General features: G+C 38.9%; 3 protein-coding genes across 4 annotated transcripts; 2 read left to right on the top strand and 1 right to left on the bottom strand.

The window, feature by feature from the left end:
• The first annotated feature begins 5 nt into the window (after window positions 1-5).
• Window positions 6-7457, top strand: LOC141789156 (signal-transducing adaptor protein 1-like). Its single transcript, XM_074668486.1, has 13 exons — window positions 6-202; window positions 1825-1896; window positions 2003-2122; window positions 2230-2286; window positions 2433-2584; window positions 3730-3858; window positions 4097-4166; window positions 4821-4923; window positions 5028-5117; window positions 6237-6308; window positions 6446-6496; window positions 6607-6738; window positions 6845-7457. The coding sequence occupies exons 1-13, from the start codon at window positions 116-118 to the stop codon at window positions 6907-6909; spliced, it is 1200 nt and encodes a 399-aa protein (XP_074524587.1). The 5' UTR covers window positions 6-115; the 3' UTR covers window positions 6910-7457.
• Window positions 7458-7549: 92 nt separating this feature from the next.
• fsd1 (fibronectin type III and SPRY domain containing 1) lies at window positions 7550-16573 on the bottom strand. The gene is made up of 13 exons (XM_074668485.1): window positions 16383-16573; window positions 15532-15627; window positions 14948-15079; window positions 13978-14079; window positions 13687-13709; window positions 13155-13276; window positions 11561-11770; window positions 11377-11475; window positions 11084-11231; window positions 10864-10946; window positions 9886-10137; window positions 9248-9336; window positions 7550-9154 (listed from the first exon to the last, which is right to left on the bottom strand). The coding sequence occupies exons 1-13, from the start codon at window positions 16395-16397 to the stop codon at window positions 9044-9046; spliced, it is 1482 nt and encodes a 493-aa protein (XP_074524586.1). The 5' UTR covers window positions 16398-16573; the 3' UTR covers window positions 7550-9043.
• Window positions 16574-19817: 3244 nt separating this feature from the next.
• On the top strand, window positions 19818-25284 carry LOC141789157 (uncharacterized). 2 transcript variants are annotated; one of them, XM_074668487.1, is made up of 5 exons: window positions 19818-19884; window positions 20137-20535; window positions 22161-22217; window positions 22632-22778; window positions 24794-25284. In XM_074668487.1, exons 1-5 carry the CDS (start codon window positions 19842-19844, stop codon window positions 24943-24945), a joined length of 798 nt encoding a protein of 265 aa, XP_074524588.1. In that variant the 5' UTR covers window positions 19818-19841; the 3' UTR covers window positions 24946-25284. The 2 variants fall into 2 exon arrangements, with proteins under 2 accessions (XP_074524588.1, XP_074524589.1); XM_074668488.1 differs by lacking the exon at window positions 22161-22217.
• Window positions 25285-25346: the final 62 nt, after the last annotated feature.

The raw sequence follows: 25346 nt of genomic DNA, 5'->3' as shown, positions 1-25346 counted from the left end.
GAGTCTTCAGCGTGACAAAACAACCTGTTAGACCATTTATGCGAGGAAATACATCACAGCTACACTACCACGGAAAACTGAGCCGTTCTCAATCACTGCAAACATCGACGCCTTCATGGCAAAGCGAACAGGGCGACTAAAGAGCCAGCTACCACCCTGCTACTATGAGGGATACCTGGAGAAGAGGTCGTTCAAAGACAAGGTGAGCACAGATTCTGTGTCTTCTTTTATCTGAGCAAACGCTATCGAAACACGGTGTGTGTTGAATGCCACATGTAGCCGAAGTTGAACAGCAGAAACTTATTAAGCTTCCATATAAAACACTCATTAAATAATAATTGGCCAATTTAAGTGTCAAATATTTAAGACCGTTACAATTTTCCTCCAGTGATTATTTTAGTGAATGGATAATCTAGATTTAAGCGTGCCAGACAGGGGGAGAAGGCTTTGTGTTTGTGTGTGATAGCATCTCAGCAATGTTTTGAGCATGTCAGAGATCATACAACACACATGCAGCTTCAACAAGTTTTAAATATCAGAGCTAGTCAATGTGCTGTCATACATAATCATTTACTTTTGTTAAGACAGTGAAATAATGCTACCACACTTTGGATGAACAGTTAGAAAAAGGTAGAAAAAAAAATGAAGATGAAGGGTTTTTCCCCCATGGGCGGAGCAGCTGTCATTATATAGTTTCTCTTAACCTTTGTGGACTTTGACTTCTTGCTTCAATATTTTTTTGCCAGTGGGTGAATAACACTTGCACATCTTCAACTGGTCCGACCACTTTTATTGTCCTGTAGAGATTGGAGCAAGTCAAAAAGACAGGTGTAAACTTGCAAAACAGGCTTCGCTGTAATAGATTCTTTATGAAAATCTTTAAAGCCCTCACTGATAAGAGAGCTTGTGTACTACCATAAGAGCGTGTCACAGAAACACAACATAATGTAGACTCATTCATTTATGGTTCAGAGCTTTTGATTTATCTGAAGACATTTTAAGCTGAACACAGACATAGCTGCATTTTCCATTGCAAATTGCACTTTGTGCCATTCAGTGCACTATCTTTTTTGTCTTATTTGAATGGGACAATGCATATTAATGAACAGGCAACAATGCTGTAAATATGCCAGATTTAGCTCAAGGCTCGTTTCCATCCGCAGTCCCATGGGGTAAAAACATACCACCATCTAACTTAAATGTGTATATACTTTTAATCTCCTTTGTACAATTTTTTTCATCTTCTTCTTCTTCCTCTTCTTAGTATTATTATTATTGTTTCTTTTTACTACTTAAGCTCTGTTTTATAGGTTTGCCATATTTAAAGTTTATTCATAAACAATAAATAAATAATACTCTTGAAGATACTTGGCGAATAAAGGCTGTTTCTGATTTAGCGTGGCTTCCTTGTACAGAAAGAATAGCCACAGAGTCTGATGAATTCTCAGCCCACACTTCTGCACAGAACAAAGCGTTACATAAACCCGTATGTCATCGAGTTGAACTGAGCCCAAAATTTAACAGTGTTGTTCAGCACACACATTGTCAATCAAGCACTTAGATCATCAAGACTGTTATGTGAATGTCACCTGATCAGACAGCAGCTATGCTCTTTATTTGCTAGTTATATAACATGCATTTTTTTATATTTCTGTACTCTGTGCATATATAAATCTTTTTTTTTTTTCTTTACTTTTTTGTCTGTGTTCCTATCTTCATGTGTTGTGTGTGTGCGTGTGTGTGTGTGTGTGTGTGTGTGTGTGTGTGTGTGTGTGTGTGTGTGTGTGTGTGTGTGTGTGTGTGTGTGTGTGTGTGTGCCCTCAGACTTCTCGGAAACTGTGGGCTTGCCTGTGTGGAAACACAATCTTCTTCTTCAATGAGAAGAGAGACAATGATGTAAGTAATTTCAGAGATTTGTAGCCTTGTAGAGTAAGCTTTTCATATATTTACCTCAAACTTACTCATTGTGTACCGCTTCCTGTGTCTTTGTGTGTTTTATTAGTATGTGGAGAGAATAGACCTCAGTGAGTTCATGTCAATAACAGACGACAACAGCCAGGATCGAAACTTGGATGCAGCCAGACTCAACCTCCAGATGAAGAATGTGAATGTCAAACTGACTGTGAGTACCTGTGCACAGAAAAGCACATAAATAATTTCATTTACAGCAGTTTTTAATGTTTTAATTTGTCTTTCTTCTTTTTTTCCATCTCTGTTGTTCCTCCACAGGCCCCAAATGCAGAGGCTCGTGAACTGTGGAAGGGCTACATCCACTCTATAGCAGAGGTCTGATGTGTGATAAGTTTACCTGTTCCTGTTCCTTAATCATGTGAATTTAACATATGGGCGTTTGGGTACAATGAACACCCGGTTAAATGTTTCACCTCTTCCTTACAGATGAGTTAAAGTAGAAACTGTGTTTTTCCCTGCAGCTCACGTTGCCTACCTCCCTCAACCTGCTCCCAGGCCAGATGCATGCAATAAAAGAGGCTGTAGAGCAAGAAAAAGAAAGAATAAGATCTGCCTCTTCCTCCCCTGAGAGCGACTTCAACCCTTACGTCAGTGTTAAAGCAGACATGCCAGCGTGAGTTAAATGACACTTATGCTTATGTAAAATGTTATTGATTACTAATGTGCTGAACAAAAGTAGGGCTGCTGTAAGGATACAAAAAAAATCTGTGGATACAGGTTGTGACCTTTGAAACACCAGCGTGTTTGGGTTACTTTTACTGTTTTTGGACTCATTTTTTCTCAAAGGCACGCTAAATTAATAAAACTCTATTCTTATTACAGGCTCCACCTGAATGTTTGAAGTTTTGCTTAACTTTGCCTTTTTTAGCGTTTAGACCAGGAGTAGGCAACCTTTTCCATGCCTTGTGCCACTTCAAAATATACTCATGCCCTAAGTGCCAAGACTTATTTCTTTCATAGATTATTGACAGTTGATAAGAAAGTCTCCTCAGATGGTTTTCCATGCTTAGCTATGCAGTGAGAAATTGTAAAACCTCCATCCATTGCCTGGTTTTTCACGTTACATAAAGTTTTGAATGTGTTGCTTTGTTTCACATACTTTTCTAACACTGTTTAGCCACCAAATAAATGTGATTGCAAGCTAGCAGACTGACGTCCCAAGAGATTTGCAGTGACGCACTTGCAAGATACCTTCACACACTTGTAGCATCAATGATTTAAATCTATTATTTAAAATGATTTGTTAAAATTTTTACTTAAGAACATTTCTAGTGTGCTCATTTTCTTGTTAAGTATTAAATAGAATACAACACAATATTTTTTATTTGCTTTATTTATTTTGTCCTCTGTCTCATTGCAATTATTCTCTAAGTGCCAACACAAGTAGCCTTGCGTGCCAGCTCTGGCACCCGTGCCCTAGGTTGCCAACCCCTGGTTTAGACAATCTAAAGATTTGAAAGTGTTTTTTATCAACTCCAAAAACTCTTAAAATATAAAAAATCCTAGTCATAACAAAGTAAGAAGTATATTTAACAATCTGAAATCACTTCTCTCAGTCTAAGGCTTTTTGTTGTTGCTGTTGTTGTTACTAGCTCTGCTCAGGAAACAGCACTGCCACCCTCATCAGACACAGACTGCGTTTTCATATATTCATTGTTTTTGAATATGTCTTTTTTAGTTTTAAAATTAACTACTGAATTCCTGGCTAAATGAATGTTTTTCTGTGTTTCTCATCCCGTGTTTGCTGCTGTCCTGTAGTTGTTACCACACTCTCTCCCGTTTGGAGGCGGAGCTGCTGCTGGAGCGAGCAGCCAACAGAGGAAACCTCCTGCTGAGGCCGGGGAAAGACGGAAACTTTGCCATCAGCACGAGACAAGACCTAGATGGGTACATATACAAATTAAAGCATAAAAACACATTATTCTAACACACACATTCTACTGTATGTGCAAGCATGTTTGTTTACTGAAAGTTTGATCATAATTACTCCATCACCAAATGACTAGTGCAAAGATGGAAACACAAGGACCAAATCAGTTTAAACACATTGAAACAAACTTGTTTGATGTTTTGCATGAAGTTGTTTCAAATAACTTTTCACCTGTGTCTTTCTCCTCTCTTCCAGTTCTGTATTCAGACACTACAGGGTGACCCGTAAATATGAAGGGGGTTTCGCCATTGATGTGGAAAATCCTGTGAGTGTTGTTTTTGCTGTGTCGACCACAGTTGGCAGGAAAATAACTTATAATACTCCAGTGAATGAGAGCCAGTTGCTTTTGTCAGGAGACGTTTTTACTGCTCAGAAAAGGGAGGAGATTGATTTGCAGTCCAGATTACTTGCAACTCATGACTTACTGGGAAAGAAGGGTGTGATGAATGATAAATACTGTAATAAAATGTCACGTGTTGCTGGCTCTATCACCACAGTCTTCTGCATTTGTGTTCTTTGAACTTCTCAAATATGGCTTTAATTTTACAACCAGTGTTATGACTCACCTCTTGCTCATTTATTAACTAACCCATGTGTACAGTGTGTGTGTACTCTCAAACCAAGGCGTTAGCTCAAAGTTGACATAGTTGTACCAGATTCTATTCAAACATTCTTAAACAGACCCAAAACAACCCCCCACATATGTAAACCTTTGATTTCTTGGACCAGAGAAGCTTCAAACTCATTTTTATTTGCACTCTCTTCACTTCTTGACTCTAACATCACTTAATTAGAGTAGTTAAGAGTCATTAAATTTATTTGTATGAGTTTATTGTGGAGGAGTTAATCTCAAAATAACCATTTGATTTTCCATGTGTAATTTATCACACGTGTTATGTGAAATGTGTTTTCTCTGCAGGTCTTCTGTGCTACATTGCATGATGTGGTCGACTATATGGTGGAAAAAACTGAAGGAGTTTCTATTCCTCTTATCATGGAGGGGATATACGAAAGAAGAATCTGTAAGACATTTTCATCTCAGTTTGTCTTATTTTTTATTTTCATTTACACAAGTAAGAAAATTAACTCTTAAGATGATGACTAACAGTGCTGGTTCTTTTTGCAGCTTTTGTCTGGTCTGACAGTGAAAGTGGGGAGAGAAGTCTTCAACAGGCCAAAACAGATAATGTCCCACCAAGCCTGCCTCCAAAACCAGGTAAAAATGTCTCGTGTCCTTTAAAAAAACATACCAGCCAGAGGTGATATAAAACCAGAAGCTGAGCTATGTAACCTCTTTGCATGACCTGTTTTCTGTCCCTGTCTGATGCATTCATCTACTTGTAAATTCCACCACAGTGGCAGCATTGCTTAATGTTGGACTTTTTCCAAGTCTGTGGCACATTAATGAAATAGCTGAGTTCTGATCTTTCTTATAACCTCAGTGCAATCTGACAGGTTACATAACAAACCTGCTAGGTGCACTGTCTCCAAATTAGAGGTATCTTACATAATTGTTTAGAGCTGAAGTGTTTGGCATCCTGAGCCCATCTTACTGACATCCAGTTAATTACTCCAGTTTTGCTTGTTTTAGAGCTTTTGTACCAAAGATCAAAGTTCATCCATTTAATAATGGACTGTAACTCAAATAAAAGTTGTGAGTTAACATCAGTGGTGCCAAGCCTCTTGAACTTCTGTCTCAAACTCAGTTTCTTCTGAAGAATCCTTTTAATTGACTACATTTGTGTGCCAGCTGGGAAAAACTGTCACACAGTGACTAGTTTTGCCTTTTTTTTAACTTCATGGTGATAAAAAGTAAACATATATAGTTAGTTAAAAAATATTACAAAAGTGTCTGACTAGAGAAGTTTTCTGTTCTCATTTCTTGTGGTTTCAACCGCACATTGAGAACAGTATTATGGTGCCATGCCACTGCCTCAGTGTTTTTAAGACTGTACATGGGCACGATGGTGCTTCAAGCTACTTCCTGACAACATCATGCTAACTTGCTTGGATTGACAGACGGGTTGCAGTTGAAATAATCTACAACCACTTTTTAATTATTCACACTTTGAGGATCATGAATGTCTACAAACTTAAGTTTCATGTTCTATTTCCACCAAATCTTTTTTGCTAAATTTTGCTAAATACTACACACCACACCTCTGATGTTGGTTTATAAAATCTCACTGAAACATTTTTGGGCCTGAGATTGGCCTACTTTTACTTGGGTTAAAGTAATTTGAGTACTACAACACCTGGTTTCATTTTGTTTGTGGTTTTATTTTACACTGAATCCACCACATTTTAACTTTTATGACATAATTTTCTTGTTTAGGTCCAAGAATACCAACCCCTGAGCAAGCGTCAGAGCTAGCTGAAAAGGAAAATATTGACCTGAATAACAAGTGTAAGTATGAGCCACCTCCACCCATCCAATCTGTCCATCTATCATCGCTGCCATTTTCTCTCGTGTCGTGCAAACAGAAACAAGGACAACTTCATTTTTTCCGCTGCTATCTCTGACTTCAGTTTGTGTTTGAACAGTGAAGAAGAAAGAAAAACTCCCAGGGAATGCCTCCGAAGTCCCACAACTGCGTAAGTCCCTCAGTTGTATCTACGATCTCCACTACAGTGAAAACAGGTTTTACTTATATATCTTTTTTTGATCTCTAATCACTGGGTGGTGTTTTTTTGTCTCCCAAAAGCTCCAAAAAAAGCAATGCTGCCTCCAACCCCTGCTCCCCGCAAATCATCCTGTCTGATGCCTCCCTCCTTCAGCCCCTCCTCAAATGATGAGGATATGAAAACAAGAGTCCAGAAAGAAACTCCAGGACAAAGTATGTTTGAAATTCTGTTTGCACTTTCATTTTCAGTCCTCATTTTGAATTTGTATGACATATTTTCTTACCTTGGAGCCAAAACTTATAACTCAATATTCTCCAGTTCCTCTTGCTGCACTGTCTGAGCTGAAGCTCAAACTGGAGCAAAAGGCAAGGTTGCAGGAGTGACACCTGCTGGTGGATCCTCTCAGAGCATCTATGACTCACACCGTCAGAGAAACCTGCATTTTGGGCCTGTCCTACAGGATGAAGCGTTAAATGAAGCAGAGAGCACTTGTATCCACACAGAAAGCCTCCTCCTTGTTTTCCTTGTGGCCTTGCTCCTTCCCGTCTGCTGGCTGTCAGCAGTAAAGCTGCTAAGAAGATTGAGACTTTATCGATCCACCCTTTACCCACACTCATTAGCTGTAAAGAGGAGTGTACCTGTCACATTATCCTCACTGTTCGTCTCGTACGTTATGCACTGTACGCTTATACCAGTGTTGTTTTGGTCAATTATTAAATCTTTGTATAAAATTCATTGTATTTTTTTTTACAAAGCTGTGTTTGTTGTGCCTTTAGAGCATGTAAATATAAGTTTGCTACCTGTGAGTGATTGCGCTGTATATATTTTTTTATGAAATGAACGTCTTGTTTGTGCCACATCAAATCAGAAATATGTGAACAAGCAGTTTCTCGTATGTGCCATGCAACAGTTAAAAATGATGAATCACTTTCATGATGTCCTGTATTTGTTCATTTTCCCTCTGAAACATTTTTTTCCTCCGTTTGATTTACTCCTTGCTGAAGCATTACACAGAGAACAATGTAATCTCACGTCTTTATTACTTCAATGACTGATATGCTATAGTGGAAAACTATTTACAATAAACTGTGACATCATGTCAGCGTGAAATAAAGTGAACATAATTCTCTGGAAGCTTCTTTAAAGCATTGCAGGCTACAGTTACTCAGGAGGGTACAGTCATACGAGGAGGAACGTGGCAAAGCAAGAAGGTAAACGTGTAACATATGACACAGTTGCTACTCAGAAGTCGGGTTGTGCACAAGTAAGGACCCCATAAATTCAGTTTCTAGAGTTTATTTTTCTTCTCACCCAGTTGGGCTCAAAATCTTGCTAACGTCTTTGATACATTTTGTTAGCTGAGACTATTTGCTAACTATGTTATGTTGGACGACAGAGTCCACTGCTAATGGTGGGAATCCTTTTCAGCAAATGAAGTCGTATAATCGGGTATAGACACACACATACTTAACAAACAAGCATTAGGGTGCAGTCAGGTGAACATAATGAATACAGTACAGTCATTTCCAAACTCCTGAAGCCACATCTGAACACTCTGACTCCTCTACATGTAGGAACACTGAAGAAAACTCCCGCGTAACTTTCTGTGCAGTCTAGCTGTCAGATTAGGAGCACAGCTTAGAGTGACTCTCTTAGTTTAGACCTAACTGGACCTCAGAAGGAGGTTAAAGAACCCAGTTGCTTGCTGAGTGTGGGACCAGACTACAGACAGTGACGTAGTAAAAACTGTTACTTCTTCATGCTTTTGTAAGAAAAACTAAAGACACATGTCAAGTACGTGTTGGTTATTAATGCTGGCAAAGAAGAGCTGAATAACCTGATCAAGTAAAGAACTACATTCTGTGCAGTAGCATTGTCTAGTAGCAAGTTGTTATCTGGATTACATAGGTTGGCTGAAGAATAGAGTCAGATCCAGTACATGGTAATTAACACTAAGCATCGTCTTATGTTACAATGACACTTGCGCAACACGTTGTACACTGTATAGGGAGACTATTTCTTGCAGTGAATTGTTAGCATGTTGGCCAACAGTTTGGAAATGAGGAGGAAGGCACAGGGAAAGAGCGCACAGGACAGGCCTTGACCCTGTGCCTGCAGCTAGCTGCATTGACAGTACGGCTGAAAGTTTTGGTGATGGGCAGGAAAGAAGGGCAGCGGCCAGCGCTAAATCGTTGCTCTAGCAGCAGTGGGACAGTGCAGGATGAGACATGGAGACAGGAATACTAGTGAGACTAAAGCTAACGTGTCCAAAGCAACCACAACAGCCAAGAGTCACACTTCTGAAGAATTCTGTCAGACAGCACGGGTGACTCACTCGGTCTCATAACCAGTTGTTGTCATGCATCACAGATACTGCATGTGGAACAGGCTAAACCAACAGATTCCAGTGATGTAACTCTTCCATGACATGGCTTTGGCTGCAGCAGAGGTGATGTCTGCAGCGGTGACTGTACTGAAGCAGAGCTGGAAGGTGTCCAGCTGGCTCGATGGATGGGTCTAAGTGAGGCTGGCGTTGGAGCTGCTGGTGTTGCTGTTTTTCCTCTGTCCACTTTGCACTATGCTGGGGACCTGCAGACCCGTCACCACCGAAAAACTGCCGTTCCACACCTGCAGGGGGAAGAGCACCAAAGAGCAGTGAAACAGAGAACAGTAACGTAATGGGAGAGTTTTACATCTGACGGTTTTGAGGACAGCTCTCACCATGAAAGCTGGTATAACTGGCTGCTGGAACTTGGTTTTGAAGGTGTGCATTAGCTGTTTAGTTTTGGCGTTGTAGAAAGACAGTACACCTGGAGGGAATAAAAACAACATACTTGTTACTTGACAAAAGGAGGGCTTTAACTTCAAAGCTTGTTTGGATTTTCTTTTATGTAAAAATTCCAAGAATAACATTATTGAAATGATAGAAATGTTTCTTGTTGTGTCTTGTCTTTTTTTTTTAAAAGATACAATATGCAAAAGGTTTTCTATTCATGATACCTTTATAACATCTTGGGGACCACTAATAATATAGAGTTAAATTACGATTGTAAACGGAAAAGTTTTAATAAGAAGTTTTAATAAGAAGTTTTAATAGCTCAGATATTGAAAGATGAAAATCAAAGATCATCCTACATTTTAGCGCAACAAATAAAAAACCAAACTTTATTCAAACAGCTCATTAGTTCATTTTTTTTTTACTGATCAGAGACATATGAGATTGTTGCATCAACAGAAAATAATGAGAATAGCTCTGTTTTTTATCCTGGATCAAGTTTTAATGGTTCCTAAATTACTGTGTGCACAGACCACCAGTCAGTAACCCAACCAATGTCTCCATGCGTGTTTCTAAATCTTACCTTCGTCATAATTAACATAGACTCCTATACTGTTTGGGATGGGGCAGTCCAGCGTTCGAGCCTTGTTGTTGTGCTTCGCTGTGAGGCTCTGCTGCAGCCAGTTATTGAGATGGATGCACCACGAAGCTCCGCTTTTCCCCAGCTGGTCGAATCGTCCGAGGCTCCTCAGGGCCACACCCACAGCGAAGGCTTTGCTCTCTTTGTCAAACTTCACCTCCCAGTACTGCTGACCAGCGTCAATCACAGTGTCAGCTGGTAACAAACACAGAAAATGATTGGTTTACAGTGTCATCTGCTGTGTGTGGCTGCATAATACAACATCGGTGTTTGTTAACAGTTGTTGGTGTGGTGTTTGATTTAAGTTGTGTTGGCAGTTTTGCATAGGGAAAAGAGGATTAAAAAGACATTTGTGTGTGTGGGTGTGTGGCTTTTGGTGAGACTGTTGACTGTTGGTTGTGCACTCCTGTGGGCAAAGGGTAGTTGGATTTAAGGGCATGCGAGATTGTTTTTAATGGTTTGTGAAGCACTTTTTGTTGCATCTTTTTGTATGAAAAACGCTTTATGAATAAAGTTTAATTTGATTTTAAAAAACTGTTGTACAAAAATTTCAGTAACCGTTTGCAGTGAAGTCAGTTTCTAAGATCTGTACAGATAAGAGCTCATGTTGGCTTTCTCTAGTGCAAATATGCATAAACCTTAAGAGGAAACCACTTTGTGCCTTAATTTATAAATGAAAGTTCATCTTGTGAGGTCTGTGGCTAACACCTAGCTCTCATTAGGAGCTATCGGCTAGTTGTTACAAAAAGGTGACAGTATCAAAGGTGAGCCCATACAGCAGATATTTCTCACCTATTCATTTTGCTTTGAGTAAATAAGTGATTTTTGCTCTCATAGCAGCTCAATTCCCAGGACTGTACAGCCACAGCTGCAGCCTGGTGAGTTTTATTCCTAGAGATGTAGGGATGTGCTTTTGCTTACCCAGCACTGTGTACGACTCTGCAGTAAATCTGTCTCTGCCTGGCCGGGCTGTTGGCGCTCTCTTTGGGGACATCAGAGCTGATCTGATGAGACAGAGACAGAAGGCTGATGACAAATACTCAAACACTCCAGATTGTGAGAAGCACTCATGATGACAGTAAAGTACACGTCCAAGGGCCTCGAGAGTGTTAAGACCGTTCATTTTTTGATCCATACAAACCTGGCCGGTGAGTGCATCGGAGAGTTGGTTCGGTTCTTCTCCTTGCGGATGTCTTGTATCTTTCCACCACTGCTGTCCCACTCCACACTCAGGTCCTCAACCTTCAGGTTCTGGTGGGCGGAGGTAGAGTCCAGTTTGAAGTTGAAGGCTGCAAATGAAAAATGAGTGAAGACATCAGAAGACGTGAATGAATATGTAGCAAGACTCTACAATCAGAGACTCATCATGCATTGTCAGTCATAACAAACAATAAGCAACAATAAAGCTCTGTTCTCCCAGAGAAGTTTCCTTACCGTGAGTTTCTAGTGTAACCGGCTCAGAGAACTCCCCTGCCACGGCTTTGTTACATGCTTTCACTCTGAATGTCAGGTATCGGGTGTCAAAGCGCAGACCTTACAGGTAAAAAACAAGTTTCCTTTATGAGTCACAGCTTCCTCCTTCTTCAAACAACACGTCTACCCACAATCCCCCTCCTACCTGTGAGTGTGTGCTCCATTTCCCGTATCCCCTCCACTACCATCCAAGGGTAGTCCTCTCTGATGCGCGGTGGACCTTCATGGTTTGTGCGTCGATGCTCCAGTATGTAGTGGTCAATCTTACCGTCAGGCTCTGGTAAGGTCCAGAGAACGGTCACTGTGTTGTCACACACCTGACACTCTGCGACCTGGATCTCTGGAGTGGCTGGGACTGGAGAGAAGACACAGTTTGTTTGTCTGTTTGTCTTTGAAGCACTTCTTCTTATCATTGTGTTTAAATACTATGCAAAATATCACAGCATAGTACATGTGCAGTTAAAGTTGTGATCACAGTGGTTTTGAATGAAGTGATTCACATTTATAATTTACCATGACGCATTATGGCACAAGGGGAGTATTTCAAGTGCAGCAATGACTGAAGCCACCTGGGGGCAGAGTTGCTCCCAAACAAACTTGCAGGTAAAAGGCTTTGCAATCTTGCTTGCAAAAAATAGGGTATTTTCTACATTTATCATGCACAGAAAGAATATCTTTCATAGAAATATTTTACTTTCTTCCTGGTAAATTTAAGCCTGTTTTTAATCCTTAAATTGAGATCTGCTTGCCCTTCTTGATCTTAAGCTTTGACTTCAGCCCTTACTACCAGCTAATTCATCAACTTCTCCTTGTCCATAAGCTATTCGGGGCTTAACAGGTGGCAAACAATAGCTTTATCAGAACTTTTAACAGGAAACAGCTGCTAACAGTGACTCCTAGCCCTGAAGGAAGCTGCGTGGGGCTGTAAACCACACTACTGCATTAGAGAGGTTAAGAGGCCTTGCACAGCTGCAGAGTCGGGTGACAGATCTCCGTGGTTTCATCACTATGAGCGCGACCCCCTTCACAGTTCATGGAGTAGTCGTTTCACTCATTAATGTATTAATTTTAAATGAGAGTAGCTGAGTGCAGCCAAAGGAAAGGGCCCCTGCTTTTGTTTCGTAATTTGACTTCCTGACTCTAGGACTCATTACACATTGGTTCTTTACGTCTAGATATCATTTTTTCTGTTCTAGTAGAGTTGGTGCTAACAACTTTACATAACGTTGGGCAGTTTAACCTGTAACAATCTAAAGCCCCTGGGAGCTGGATTGCCTTTGTGAGTAATACACTTTCCCCATGCACAGAAGCTAGAGAAAATGTTGTCGCGTTTTCTGGCTCAACACTCTGCTGAATATCTTCCTCGACCCTTCACTCCCCTCATTTCCTGTCTCTCTTAAGCTGCCCTGAAAGACTTATTCTTAAAAAATGCATTACTGAAAGAAAGGTGATTTGAAGTATAACTAGTTAAAATATTTCAACTACTTTTGTAAATGTGTCCATACTTTTAAAAAATGTATAAGTCTGAGCTTGTTTGACGATCAAAATATCTTAGAAGAGGACAAATCTTTCTCTGGTTTATTGTTTATTTCGTGCTGGCAAAAAGTATCAAATTCGCAGGGGGAAAGGGGCAAATAAGCCAAGCACAGCTGTAAAAATACACCACTGTACTGGCGAGGTCAACATTTGTTCCTCGATTGTCTCCATCTGTATATCTTTGTTTCAAAAGTGGGACAGACCTGGTAGAAATTTGAGGCCTTGTAACATCTCCCTCTCCTGGCTGAAATCCACCATCAGGTGACTCATGTTGTTGCTGGCTTTAGCCTTCAGGGAGAGGCGAAAGGCTGGAGCCATTGTCACACTGCAGACAAAGAGAAACACACAAAAACACACAAACAAGCAGAGTGGAAACAAACAACTGTCGTTATTCAACTGAATAAAACAACAGATGAGTCTAGTACTGCTAACTAAGACAAGGCTACTAACTAGACGTCTGTTTCTACTGCTGAACTCATCACCCTAATAAACATTAAAGCTGGAGAAAGGGAGCAGCAGTCATCGAGGCTGGCACACAGTGGTACAGACTCAAGAAGACAGTGGGAAACACAAAGACAAAAGGCTCTGGAGTGGAAAGCTTTCCATGGTGCTTATTGTCTACAAAATGGGTGCGGTGACTATATTTCTGAATGCATGCAGGCAACATTATGAGAGGGCTTCATGTTTAAGGGAGTCTATGACAAAAGGGAAGCAATGGATGGCTGAGTACTATACCTATCCTTAATGTCTTTGGCCGCCTGGAGGAGAAGCAGAGGGCGTGGAATAGAGAGGAGAGATACGGAGCGAAGAGAAAACTGAGTCGTAGCCCATCAAGTAGTCATTTAATATAAAAACATGCTGGTGGTTGTGTTAAGAAAACTGGTAGTGAGACACCACAAGAAGGAAAGATTGCATCATAAATATGGACAATGAAATTCACCATCAGTCATTATAAGTGTGGTTATAAACAGCAAGCAGAGCAAAGAGTAAAGCGGCGTGTCGTCAGAAGTGGAGTCGGGTAGTTACCTGAGTGAAGCCATCTGTTTCAGAGGAGCAGAGCGTCTGATTGGCCAGCTCCAACAGCTCCTCTGAACTCTCCAGGGCTTTAGAGCAGGCGCTCAGCTGACTCTGAGAAAAAATATCATCCCACAGTCAGACAGAGGACGTCTTCTAACTCCTACTCATTCGAGCTCCTGTTTGATATAAAGGGACGACTATGTTCCCTGCAGATGCATCATTTGAGCGTCATCACTCGATCCCGAGGCTGAGGAGTTTCTGTCCAAGACAGCATTTTATGATAACACCACCATGAGACCCTGAACAGAGTGAAATGTTAAATCTCTTTTCTTTACATGTGGAGTAGGATATTTTCTTTTCAAACTAGAGGCTATGTTAATTAATTTCAGAACTTAAAGCACGATGAGGAGGCAAAAAATATAACCTTTATTTGAACGGATTGTGCCTTCTTTTGGTTTTTCTTTTAACATATCATTCTTTATCTAACATTTGACAGTCTGGAGCCTGTTGCAAAGTCTCCTGTGTTCCAGGTAAAGCACCTACCCCTGTGTTTACAGTGAGACCGTTTCCCCTCCGTGTTTGTTTTCATAACGCAAATGGCATACTGGTTGATGTGGATATATAAATAAGTTTCCCTCAATTCTTATTCTTTTCGTTCCTGGTAGACTTTAGATCCCAATGCCTAGCTTGTTGCATGGAATAATTACCAGGTGTGATGATGGCGTTAAGAGTCTCCATGACTTAAGTTACAGCTTTAGGATTATCTCTTTACTTTCATGTCATAAGGGAGAGGCAATGCATGTTTTGAGAAGTGACATCAAAAGAAAAAGAAAAAAAAAAGAGAATCCCATAAATTTTCATACTGCACAGAATGTTTTTCTTCTTCTTCTTCTAAATACCAGCAAAAGAAAATTTGATAAGCTACATCTTCTGTTGTTGAGCAGGTTTTATTTATTTTCAAACTAATAACAGCACTTACTTGTAGTTCATATGTGCGGCTGGCTCTTTCCTGTTTGATCCGAGTCAACATGTTTTCCTTCATTTCGTCGAGAACAGCATGAAGGGAGGTGAACTCAGTCTCTAGATCCTCCTGGACTCTGTTGGAGTTTGCCTGATGTTACAAAACAAGACTCTGTTATTTGACTTAGTTAAAGCTTTGGACCATTTCAATATTAGCACACCGGTACTTTCTTTTTAGCCAGAAAATTCAAACCTGCTTTCTTTAAATAGTCAAATGCATCACTTGTTGTAAACACTTTGCTTGAAATACAAGAAAATCTGTTTCTTCAGTGCACCAATCTGGTCTGACACCCACTTCCTCATGGTGGCTTCAGAGACATAAAATTACAATATGATATTTGCCAATCTTGTTGCTGATTATTTTGCTTGCTTTTTGAATGTCATAAAGAGGCAAGATCATCGATTTTAATTCATCACAAGCTGTTGAAAATTCAGTACAGTGGATCTAAGAACCACACCTTGTTTAAACTGTCCAGAATTAAACTCAGATGAACATAAAAACACTGAATGCAGTCACTGATCATTCTTGCATGTGTTTTGTACCTCCAGGTTTTCCAGGCTCTGTTTTAGAGTGCAGGCGAAGTTTGAGATCTCCTCATTCTTCATAGCCAGCGTGTGGGTGATCTTGCGCAGAGATTCCTTGAGAGAGACAGGAAAAAATACTTTTGTTATTCCAATCTTTTTGTTGTTTTTGAAAAAGACTGAGTGAAAGTTTAAGTCATCTTGCACAATGATATTTACACCAGTCTGAGAGAGCTTATGGGCATCAATGGCTGCAGGTTTCTCCTCTAACCAAAGGCATAAGCTGCTCTTTCTCACCATAGACAGTGTTTGTTGCTGTGGAGATGACACATCAGGCTTTAGGCTGCAAGAGCCCTTTTAGATATGATTAAACACAGGATCAGAGAGGAGGGAGGACACTTCACGGGCGGAAGGATGCGCATTTCTAATTGAATTATGCAGCCTCACAACCTTTGGACAGGCGACTCAAAGAGACTGGACACACACACTTAGTCGGTCATGTTATAAATATTTCCTCTTGGATGCTGGCTGCCGATCTCCTAATATTTCATCTCAGAGTGACCAGTGCTCCCCAGAAGCCCATTCATACGAAAGGACTGTGCAATGTTTGTTGATGCGAGAGGAGCTGCGCAAAGGCCCCCCGTCCCATACCGCCGGTTTCTCGATAACAAGTCACGAAAGGAACGACCAAGGAAACCTCACCTTCAACCAGACACCCACTGACTCAAATATAAAGCAAATATATGACATAGAACTCCGTGCCGCATCCAAAACTCCCAAACACTGCAGCTTGTTCCCCTCCTCCCTTTGTACACTACGCCCTGAAACGGCTTCCCCCATCAGAGACACCTGTTCCTCCGGTCCCGGCTCACCTTCTGGTCCCCCATGTCGCTGCCCCGATGCACCGGTGCCGCCCGAGCTGCAAACACCGCCGGTGTACCTCCTAAGTCCCCCGCTTTTTGGTTTCTTAGCACGGCGGAGCTGGTACTGATGCTGCCGGAGTGCAACGCATCTTCGTAGGGACACCAACCACCAACGCCTTTGGGCCGTAGTACGTACAGCGCATGCGGCAGCGGAGGATTCTGGGTATTGGAGTCACTGTTAAGTTACCTTCAGGGTCAGTCGGAGAGTAGTTCAGTGAAAGGCAAGGATATCAGTGTCACCGTGCTCACAACATAGCACCTTTTATCTATTTGCTTATCTACTTATTTTCTGCACTGTTTTATGCTGACTATATCTTTGTCACTAAAAGATAAATTTGTTTGTGAGCAATCAAAATATTGACTTTAACAATGAGCGTACAGCATATCAAATGCGAAAAACGACTATATAACACACACAGATAGATAGATAGATAGATAGATAGATAGATAGATAGATAGATAGATAGATAGATAGATAGATAGATAGATAGATAGATAGATAGATAGATAGATAGATAGATAGATAGATAGAAATCTTAAATTATTCTAAAAAAATAAAAGTGTTGGGCTAAATATGTTTTAAAATGTACCATTGAAAATGGCAAAAAAAGAAAAAAAAACATACATTTAACATGTATTTTTACCTGGACCAACTGTTGATGTCTCTCAGATTGTGTATGGTGATACTAAGGCTGTTTTCCCACTATTTTAGCAGTGCCTAGTGGTTTTGCAAAAAATGTAGTGTGTAGTATGTAGAAATGTGTGTGTGAAATGTGTGAAAATGTGCAACATCTGATGTCATACTGATCCAGGAAACGTTATCAGAATACAACTGGCCAGTCTACCCTGTATTTTTAGGCTGTTTTTCAAACCACCCACTTTATCTAAATGTAGTATGTACAACATATTTCCTACTGCTTTTGAATGGGGGTCTTGTCTGTTTGTAGTATGCTTTGCAGGTTTTCAGTTTCGGATGGAAAAAATGCTCCCGTATTATCCACACATGGTCTACAACTACCTACAGCATTCATATGTGGTAGGTAGTGGGCGGTTTGAAAAACAGCCTCTTACTATTTTCAGTACATAGGCCTAAGTAAGTTCACCCTGACAATATGGAAAACTGTAGTGCACTCTGATTACTCAGCTCAAAAAGTTGAGTGTAAAATGCTGGACACTTCTCAGCCATGATGATTGCCACCTTAGGAGCAGAAGAGGTGAGAACGGATTGGCCTTTCATGTACACACCTGATTTGTTTGGGTCCGGTGGCCCTTATCTTGTAGCGTCAAAGAGGGATTTGTAAGGGGCAAGCGTAGTATTCACAAATGACTCACAGGGATGCTCCATATCAGCAGAGGTATCAAGTAACTAAGTAAAAATACTTTGTCACCTTACTTGAGTAAAAGTTTTGGGTACCTATACTTTACTTGAGTAATTATCTTTTAGCCAACCTTTTACTTCTACTTCTTACATTTCCATTACACCTGCACATGACACAAATCACACCACACTTTAGCAACGACATAACAGACTCAGAAGGGGGAATGAACATTAAGAACTACAGGCCCCTGTGGCACCGCCTATGCTTTTGACCTTAATGCCCCCTCGCCCACCCCCCTTAACATACTTTTACTTTTATACTTTAAGTAGTTTTGTAACCAGTTCTTTTGCACTTCTACTTAAGTAAAAAGTTGAGTTGATACTTCAACTTCTACAAAAGTATTTTCAAACTCTAGTATCTATACTTCTTCTTGAGTAATGAATGTGATTACTTTTGACAGATCTGTGTATCAGAAATGATGCTTAGTCGAAGCATTTTCTTCTGGGTAGCAGTAAGCTTTCAGAAAAATAATTCAGTTGCTCAACTTTAAAAGGCGGTCTTCCAAAAATCTTTAGAGTCTAATCTTTGAAATGGCAGAGCAGCACAAGACATAACACAAAATTGATGAAAAAAAATTGAATCTATCTATCTATCTATCTATCTATCTATCTATCTATCTATCTATCTATCTATCTATCTATCTATCTATCTATCTATCTATCTATCTATCTATCTATCTATCTATCCATCTATCCATCTATCTATCTATCTATCTATCTATCTATCTATCTATCTATCTATCTATCTATCTATCTATCTATCTCCATGACATAACATCTTCTTTCCTTTGTCTTTTTTGAAACACTGACTAATATAAAAGTATAGTTTTGTATAGAAGACTATAGTTTTATTGTAATGAAATTAAATAAAGGACCAAAACCCAAAAATCGCCCTCCTTCAGGGACTTGTTTTGTCCTAATCCAAATTATAAGCAAAATGAGATACGATTACTCTTTTCAATCTCATAATATCCTTAATTTTCCAAGTAGAGAAAACTAACATGTAATTCTGCTGAAAATGTATATTTTTCTTTTTTAAACCAATGAACAATCTTAAATCTCTACATATTACTTTGAGACCAGTTTACTTCAAAGTAGACAGGATCTACTTGCAGTCTCTTTGCAAATGAAGCACCTCAGCTTGTGGTTTCCATACACAAACAGATTTTTCACAGGGGGTCTTTTTTTCACTCACACAAATTGATAACTAACAGAGGACTGTTATCATGTCTGTTACTTCACATACAGTGAACAAACCACAACGTTGCACAAGAAATGAAAGTAGATCAATCTGGTTGAGTCTCTGATAGAATTCGGTCTGGGTTAGACTGTACTCTTGATAGCATAATTATATAAAATCAAAGAATTACTGCTTTTGAGCAAGAACAAGCAGAGAGCTGGTGCAGAACTGAGCTCTAATTTTGCACCAGTTTACGACAAGATAATCATCTTCACTTGTGAGAAAATATCTGATCATCATCGATCTTGTTCTGTGCTTCAAAAGGTATCAAGTAGGCTGTGGTTGGAGATTGTTTCAGAGAGTTCTTCTTGCTTAGTTGTGTCTTGTCACAGGAAGCCAAGTGCCTCTCTTCTAGTGAGAAGCTGTGGGGATAAGGTGAAATGTGTTTTGTCACCCTTGCACCAAAACCCACAAAGGTTTCTAAATGGAGACTGCCATCAAGATAAAGAAAAGTGTCTTCAGCAGGATGTCCTTTATTTGTAAGTGGGTGAGAAGAAAAATGCAACTTTGACGTCTTGTGATCAAAAGAAAATTAAATAACGCTGTTTTAGTGTTTGTTTAGTGTTTCCACTTTCTTGTCTTTAGAAAGCCCACACCATTTTCCATCATATGTTGTTGTTTCTTTAACCTACACATCTCAGTAAAGGTATTTCTCACATTCTCACAGTTCGCTAACACTCATCAAAAAGTCTTCTCCTCCTCCCACCCACACACAGTTTTTTCATGTCTAGTTGTGTCATGTGTGCAGACAGGATGAGACTGAGAGGAAGACCACCTCTCATTTGATATCATGAAGATGTGGCGGAAAGAGTTGACTCTGATGTTGCTTACAGGTAAGAAAACAGCTTTTTTTCCAGACTTACACTTTGGCTGATACAAAATTATGAAATACTTAAATTGATATTTGTTGGCAAAAATGTTTCAGACACTGGTAAACTGAACGGACCAACAACTTACGCTCATCTCTTTCCACCATCTGTCATTCTAACTATCTGTCTCTGTCTATCCATCTGACTTCCTCTCTGTCTGTCTGTCTGTCTATCCACCTCTCCATTTGTCTATTTTTGTTATGTTTCTTTCTGTAGTGGCACTGATGGTGATATCTGGTGAACATCTTGTGATTTTGAATCGGACACAGACAACAGTGGTACATCCTACTGGCTCCTCTCTGACTCTAGGATGCAGTTTGGAAACAAAGAAACTCGAGAGATACCGCATGTCCTTGTACTTTAACCCCTCTGGATGTACATTCACTAAATCACACAAAATATATGAGCTCTTTAGAGTTGCAAATGACACCAAAATTAATGAAAACAAAAGGCAGCTCCAGACGAATCCAGGAATCTCCACTGGGGACACTGGGGTGTTGAAAATCACTATGTTAAATGCTACAGAAGCAGACAGTGGATGGTACTTTTGTACCCTCATAGCAGAGATTCCTGACTTGGGAAACGAAAGCACCAATGGAACACAAGTCATTATAAGTAAGTATGACTTTAAACTCTTAAATCCAGGAAGCCTGCACTTTACCTACTTTCAGTTTTTCTCATTTTCTTTGGAACAATGTTCAGATAAATGTAAATTCTGAGGACGGTTAAGATTCATTTCCTGAGAACAGCTCTTACACGCATCAAAATCCCCTGGTAAACCTGAAAAAACTATATGTCACCAAAAAAGCAAATTTGTCATGTTGAATATGTACCTGATAACATGAATACATGTAACTGTTTTTTTATTAGTTGATACCAAAGGCCTGTATTTGGCCTTCAGTTGTTATCAATCAAAGTGCGTTTTTTTTCTTGTGTCTTAATCAAGTACAATTTTCTTGAAATTAATGGTTTGGTACAAATTGTTCTCAGATACACTTATCCTATTTATTTTCATTTCAAATACTAAGTTGGTAATATTGGCACTAGCCACTTTGCTGCTAAATTTCCCTTAAGACAGATTTCTTGTAAGTTTTTCTTACGGGAAAAATGTACTTGTTTAGTTTTTTGTGTTAGGACAATATTCTTATTTCAAGAAAACTGACTAATAAGTTTTTCTCACCACACTGGCAGACTGTGTTACTCGTATCAAAAAATTCAGGTGTCATGTTTGCCTTGATATCTTGAAAGAGACTTTTTTTTCTGTGTTTTTTCAGGTGACTCTAGCTCATGTTAATTGTAGTATGAGTTCATTTCTTACTAAAATATGACATAAACACCTGTTTAGATTTCAGTTTTTATTTAATGCAGCATATAGCGCTACTCTAAGTCCAAACAGTCATTACTAACCAAACGGTCTTGAAAACACTTGGTCTAAGACATCCATTGATAACTCAAAAGATCAGTTTTTATTATAACAAGCCCAATGTAAAGCAAAAGTTTTCTAAAGAAACTTAATATAACAGAGGAAGTCTTGATTGATTTTAGCCTTAATAGTGGTATTTGCATTAATCAGAAAATCCACAAAAGAGCCCTTGGCAACACTTAGCAACAATGGAAAGGGAAAACTTTGTCAAACCAGGGTAAAGACCTCATACAGAGGTCAGGTGAACAGCTATCTGATGGGACTGAGCTGAAAGAGGAAGAAGCAGCGAGAGGAAAAGAATTGACAGCTTAATACCTTTTAACTGACTGATTGTTGATCAATTTAACGGACACAGCAGTCACTTTTTTTCAACACGTATCAGCGCTTATTACAAAGAGACATATACGGACTGGACCATGCATTGAGTCTTACATAGTGCAATACATGTGATATAGCATTGTTATTACAACTTTAAATAAAAACAGCCATTATCTAAACATCAACAAGAAACTTGTATTCAAATTTCAAACAGTGATTTTTAAAAATGCAAATAAACAAAGTACTGTCTCTCTCATATACTAAAGTAGCTTAAACACTGTGAAGAATTGAAAAAAAAAAAGTTGAAAATTTTAACCAAAGCAACTGAGAAACACTGCAAAAGCACTCCTGCTCTATTATAATGTCCTAGCAACATTTATTACATGTTTACACTCTGTTATTAAGCTGTACTTGTGAACACTGGACACAGTCTTTTATATCGCTGCAACTCTTTTATCTGCTCTGCTTCTTTAAGTAACTTTTGTTTCCTCCATAACAGCAAAGAGCTTGGAGCACACAACGAACCCATCAGTAACCATAGTTACGGGTAAACAAGGTGTGTGTGTGTGTGTATATAAATACATACAAGTATCTGACAATAATAAACAAGAATGCACTGTGTGTTTTGCACAGTCATGCTCATTTTTTGGTGGTAAGAGTTCCCAGATTGATACACATTTAGGAGTGATTTGAGTTCATGTGTAAAAGCCGTGGTGTGCTTCTAAAAGCAAGTTGTTTCTAGACTCTGATGTAATAATATGCTTGATCACATATTAAACAAGATTATTTAAGTCCATTCTTTTGAAGTGACCAAAATGTTTTCTTGTTTATTCAATGTCAAACTTATATAAGAAGAAATTAACTATAACTGTTTCTGAACAGACTGGACCACCATGTGCACACTGGCTAACTTACGCACACAGATGAACGTATTGTTATTCTCAACTCTACTTCTTTTTTTTCTCAGCAGAAACTATGGAAGAAACTGTGACTCCAACACCCAGCAGTCCTCCCACAGACTGGTGGCTTTGGATCTTGATTGGAGTGTCTGCTGTTATCTTGATTATCCTATTGGTTGTGTGCATACTGATGAGAAGAAGTTACAGCAGACGCAGAGGTACGGGTCCTTTTTTCATCTCAGAGTAAATATAGCCATCATTATCTTATAAGAATTGTGTACGCCGTGGGCACAGAACCTCTCTGCACAGGGGTGAAGGCGCTCCTGAGAAAAAGAGGGCAAGACACAAAAACACAACCACTCCCAGTAAATACAGAAATGTGTCATGCTCATGAGTCAGTGCCACCAGATCATTTTGGCAATGATTTGTAATTTAAGAGAAGATTCTTGTTCTAAGGACACGCTCTGAGAAGCAGGTGGTTTGTGTGGTTTAACAGCAAAGTGTGAAACACATTTTTGTGTCAAAGTATGAAGAGGGAACAGCCTGCCATCTCTCGTGTGGTTTCCGTAAAGATTCACACTTTGTTTAATTTGTAAAACACAACGTGACCCAGAAAGGGAAATGCTTTCATGATTCCGGCAAGGCTCACTGTATGCGGAGCGTGGTGGGCAAAGAGAACAATACCAAGAAAAATATCAGATAGATGCAGAAGTAGCACAAGTGAATAATCCACCCACACCACACAGAACACCACTTTAACCAGCTTTGGCAGTCTTAAAACCTACTTTACCTGAAAATGAACCATGGCTCGTGCCACAAGATTAACTCAAAGACATCTTTGGACAGATTTTTGATAACTAGAAGTCTAACAGCGCTTTATCATTCAGAAACAAAACTTCCAACACATTACTCAATGAACATGCTTACATTCAGATCATTACCACATTGTTCTGAATACACTGGAGTATTGGATGATTGCACAAATAAATAAACAAATAAATAAATAAATAAATAAATAAATAAATAAATAAATAAATAAATAAAGTGAGATTGCTTTATTTTACCATCCATCTGGATGGCAGTTTTTCATATTAAAGATAAACTGACAGTAGGGATTAATAGTACCAGTAAAATATCCTTTTCAATTGACTTAAGCCTTTTACCTTTCTCAAAGCAAATTTCCTGTGGCTTTAACTTATCTCAGAAACACTCTTAATAATTATTGGTGACCAAAATGGGTACTGATGCTTTTCAATAGCATTTATTGTGGAGTTAAATACTTCACTCGTCATACACAACCTTTCAAACATACAGAAGTTGGACAGCTTTTTCTGGAGCTGGCAATAACTTTGGCCAAAAGAAAAATCGCTCTATCATAAAAAGAGTTGGTGCATCAAGTTTGAGCAAATGGTTTTCTGAGATGCCCTTGGAAAAGATAATGTACACTATGAGGGAGAAAGAGTTACTTTTCAATAACATCTTGGGTCCTTTTGTAAACTTATTAACTATAGACATGACACATCTGTTCAAAAAGCCAGGGGAAGAATAGACAGATCTCTGAGGTGACCACATTAGAGATTTGTATACTAGACTGTGATGTGGCATTTTAATCAATCTCTCACTCAAACTTCTGACACAGTACAAGAACTTCCTTTGTTCTCTTTGACTTCTTTTAAGATCTTTTTTCTTTTTTTTATTTTGTACAATCATTTGTATTTTTAGCATGATATTACATGTATTATTCTAGTCAATATTATAAATGTTAGTAAAGTTATTATCACTACCTCTTTTAATAACAACAGTACTCATGTAAGTCCTAACTTAACTCCTTATTGTAATAATTTATTTATTTATCTATCAGTAATGTATTTAATTATTATTCAAATTATCATTAAAAACAAAATTATCATTTAGTCCTAAGTTATAAAATTGTTTGTTTAAATCAACAACAACAAAAAAAAAAAAACTTTGTTGGAAAGCATATAGAGAAAAAGAAAAAGTGGGACAACTGTGTTATCTTCAGTATATATATATATATATATATATATATATATATATATATATATATATATATATATATATATATATATATATATATATATATATATATATAAAAGTACATAACCTCTTCTGAAATGTACAGCCCCCCCCCAAAAAAAAAAAAAAAAAAAAAAAAAATTAACGTTTTGATTCAAGCAGCTGAAACTCATCCTGTCCTTGTCTGTGAATGCAGCAGCAGCAGATCCCATCTATGCAAACACTCATCGACGCTCACCACGCCCAGGGATGCCCGTGGAAAACCTGAAGACAGTTTCTTCCTCCCAAAACCTCCGGAACCCGAGTCCAGCCATATACGGAAATGACAGAAGGAGAAACAAACAGTGAAGAAGTCATGAAGCTCACAGATGATTTCCTCAGCTTTTCCTCAGAAGTGGTGATAGCTATAATCAAGGAAACAGTCAAAATCTAACAGAAAAGTCTTTTTTTGTTCCCATGTTTTTCAGTTTGTTTCTTTTTCTTGGAGGACAGGGTCAATGCCTTACCCAAAAACTAGGCTATTGATTTATGTATACCTATATCTTTTTGCTGTAGCCTTTGCATTTTTTAATAGCTGCAACCAGCCACTAGATGGCAGGAGTTGGATATATTTTTTTATTTCCAGCATTTCAACACCTGATCAACTCTGAATATGTTGACAGTAGCCCTGCTCATGTAAATAATCCAAACAGGAAGTGTTTTTTTTCCTCGACGAATTTAACTTTATTTTACAGAAATTATTTCTCGTG

Source organism: Halichoeres trimaculatus, unplaced genomic scaffold, assembly GCF_033239565.1.
Source record: "Halichoeres trimaculatus isolate MK-OKI-2021-1 unplaced genomic scaffold, fHalTri1.1 fHalTri1_scaffold_4, whole genome shotgun sequence".
NCBI lineage: Eukaryota > Metazoa > Chordata > Actinopteri > Labriformes > Labridae > Halichoeres > Halichoeres trimaculatus.
This window is presented reverse-complemented; position numbering and strand designations above follow the sequence as displayed.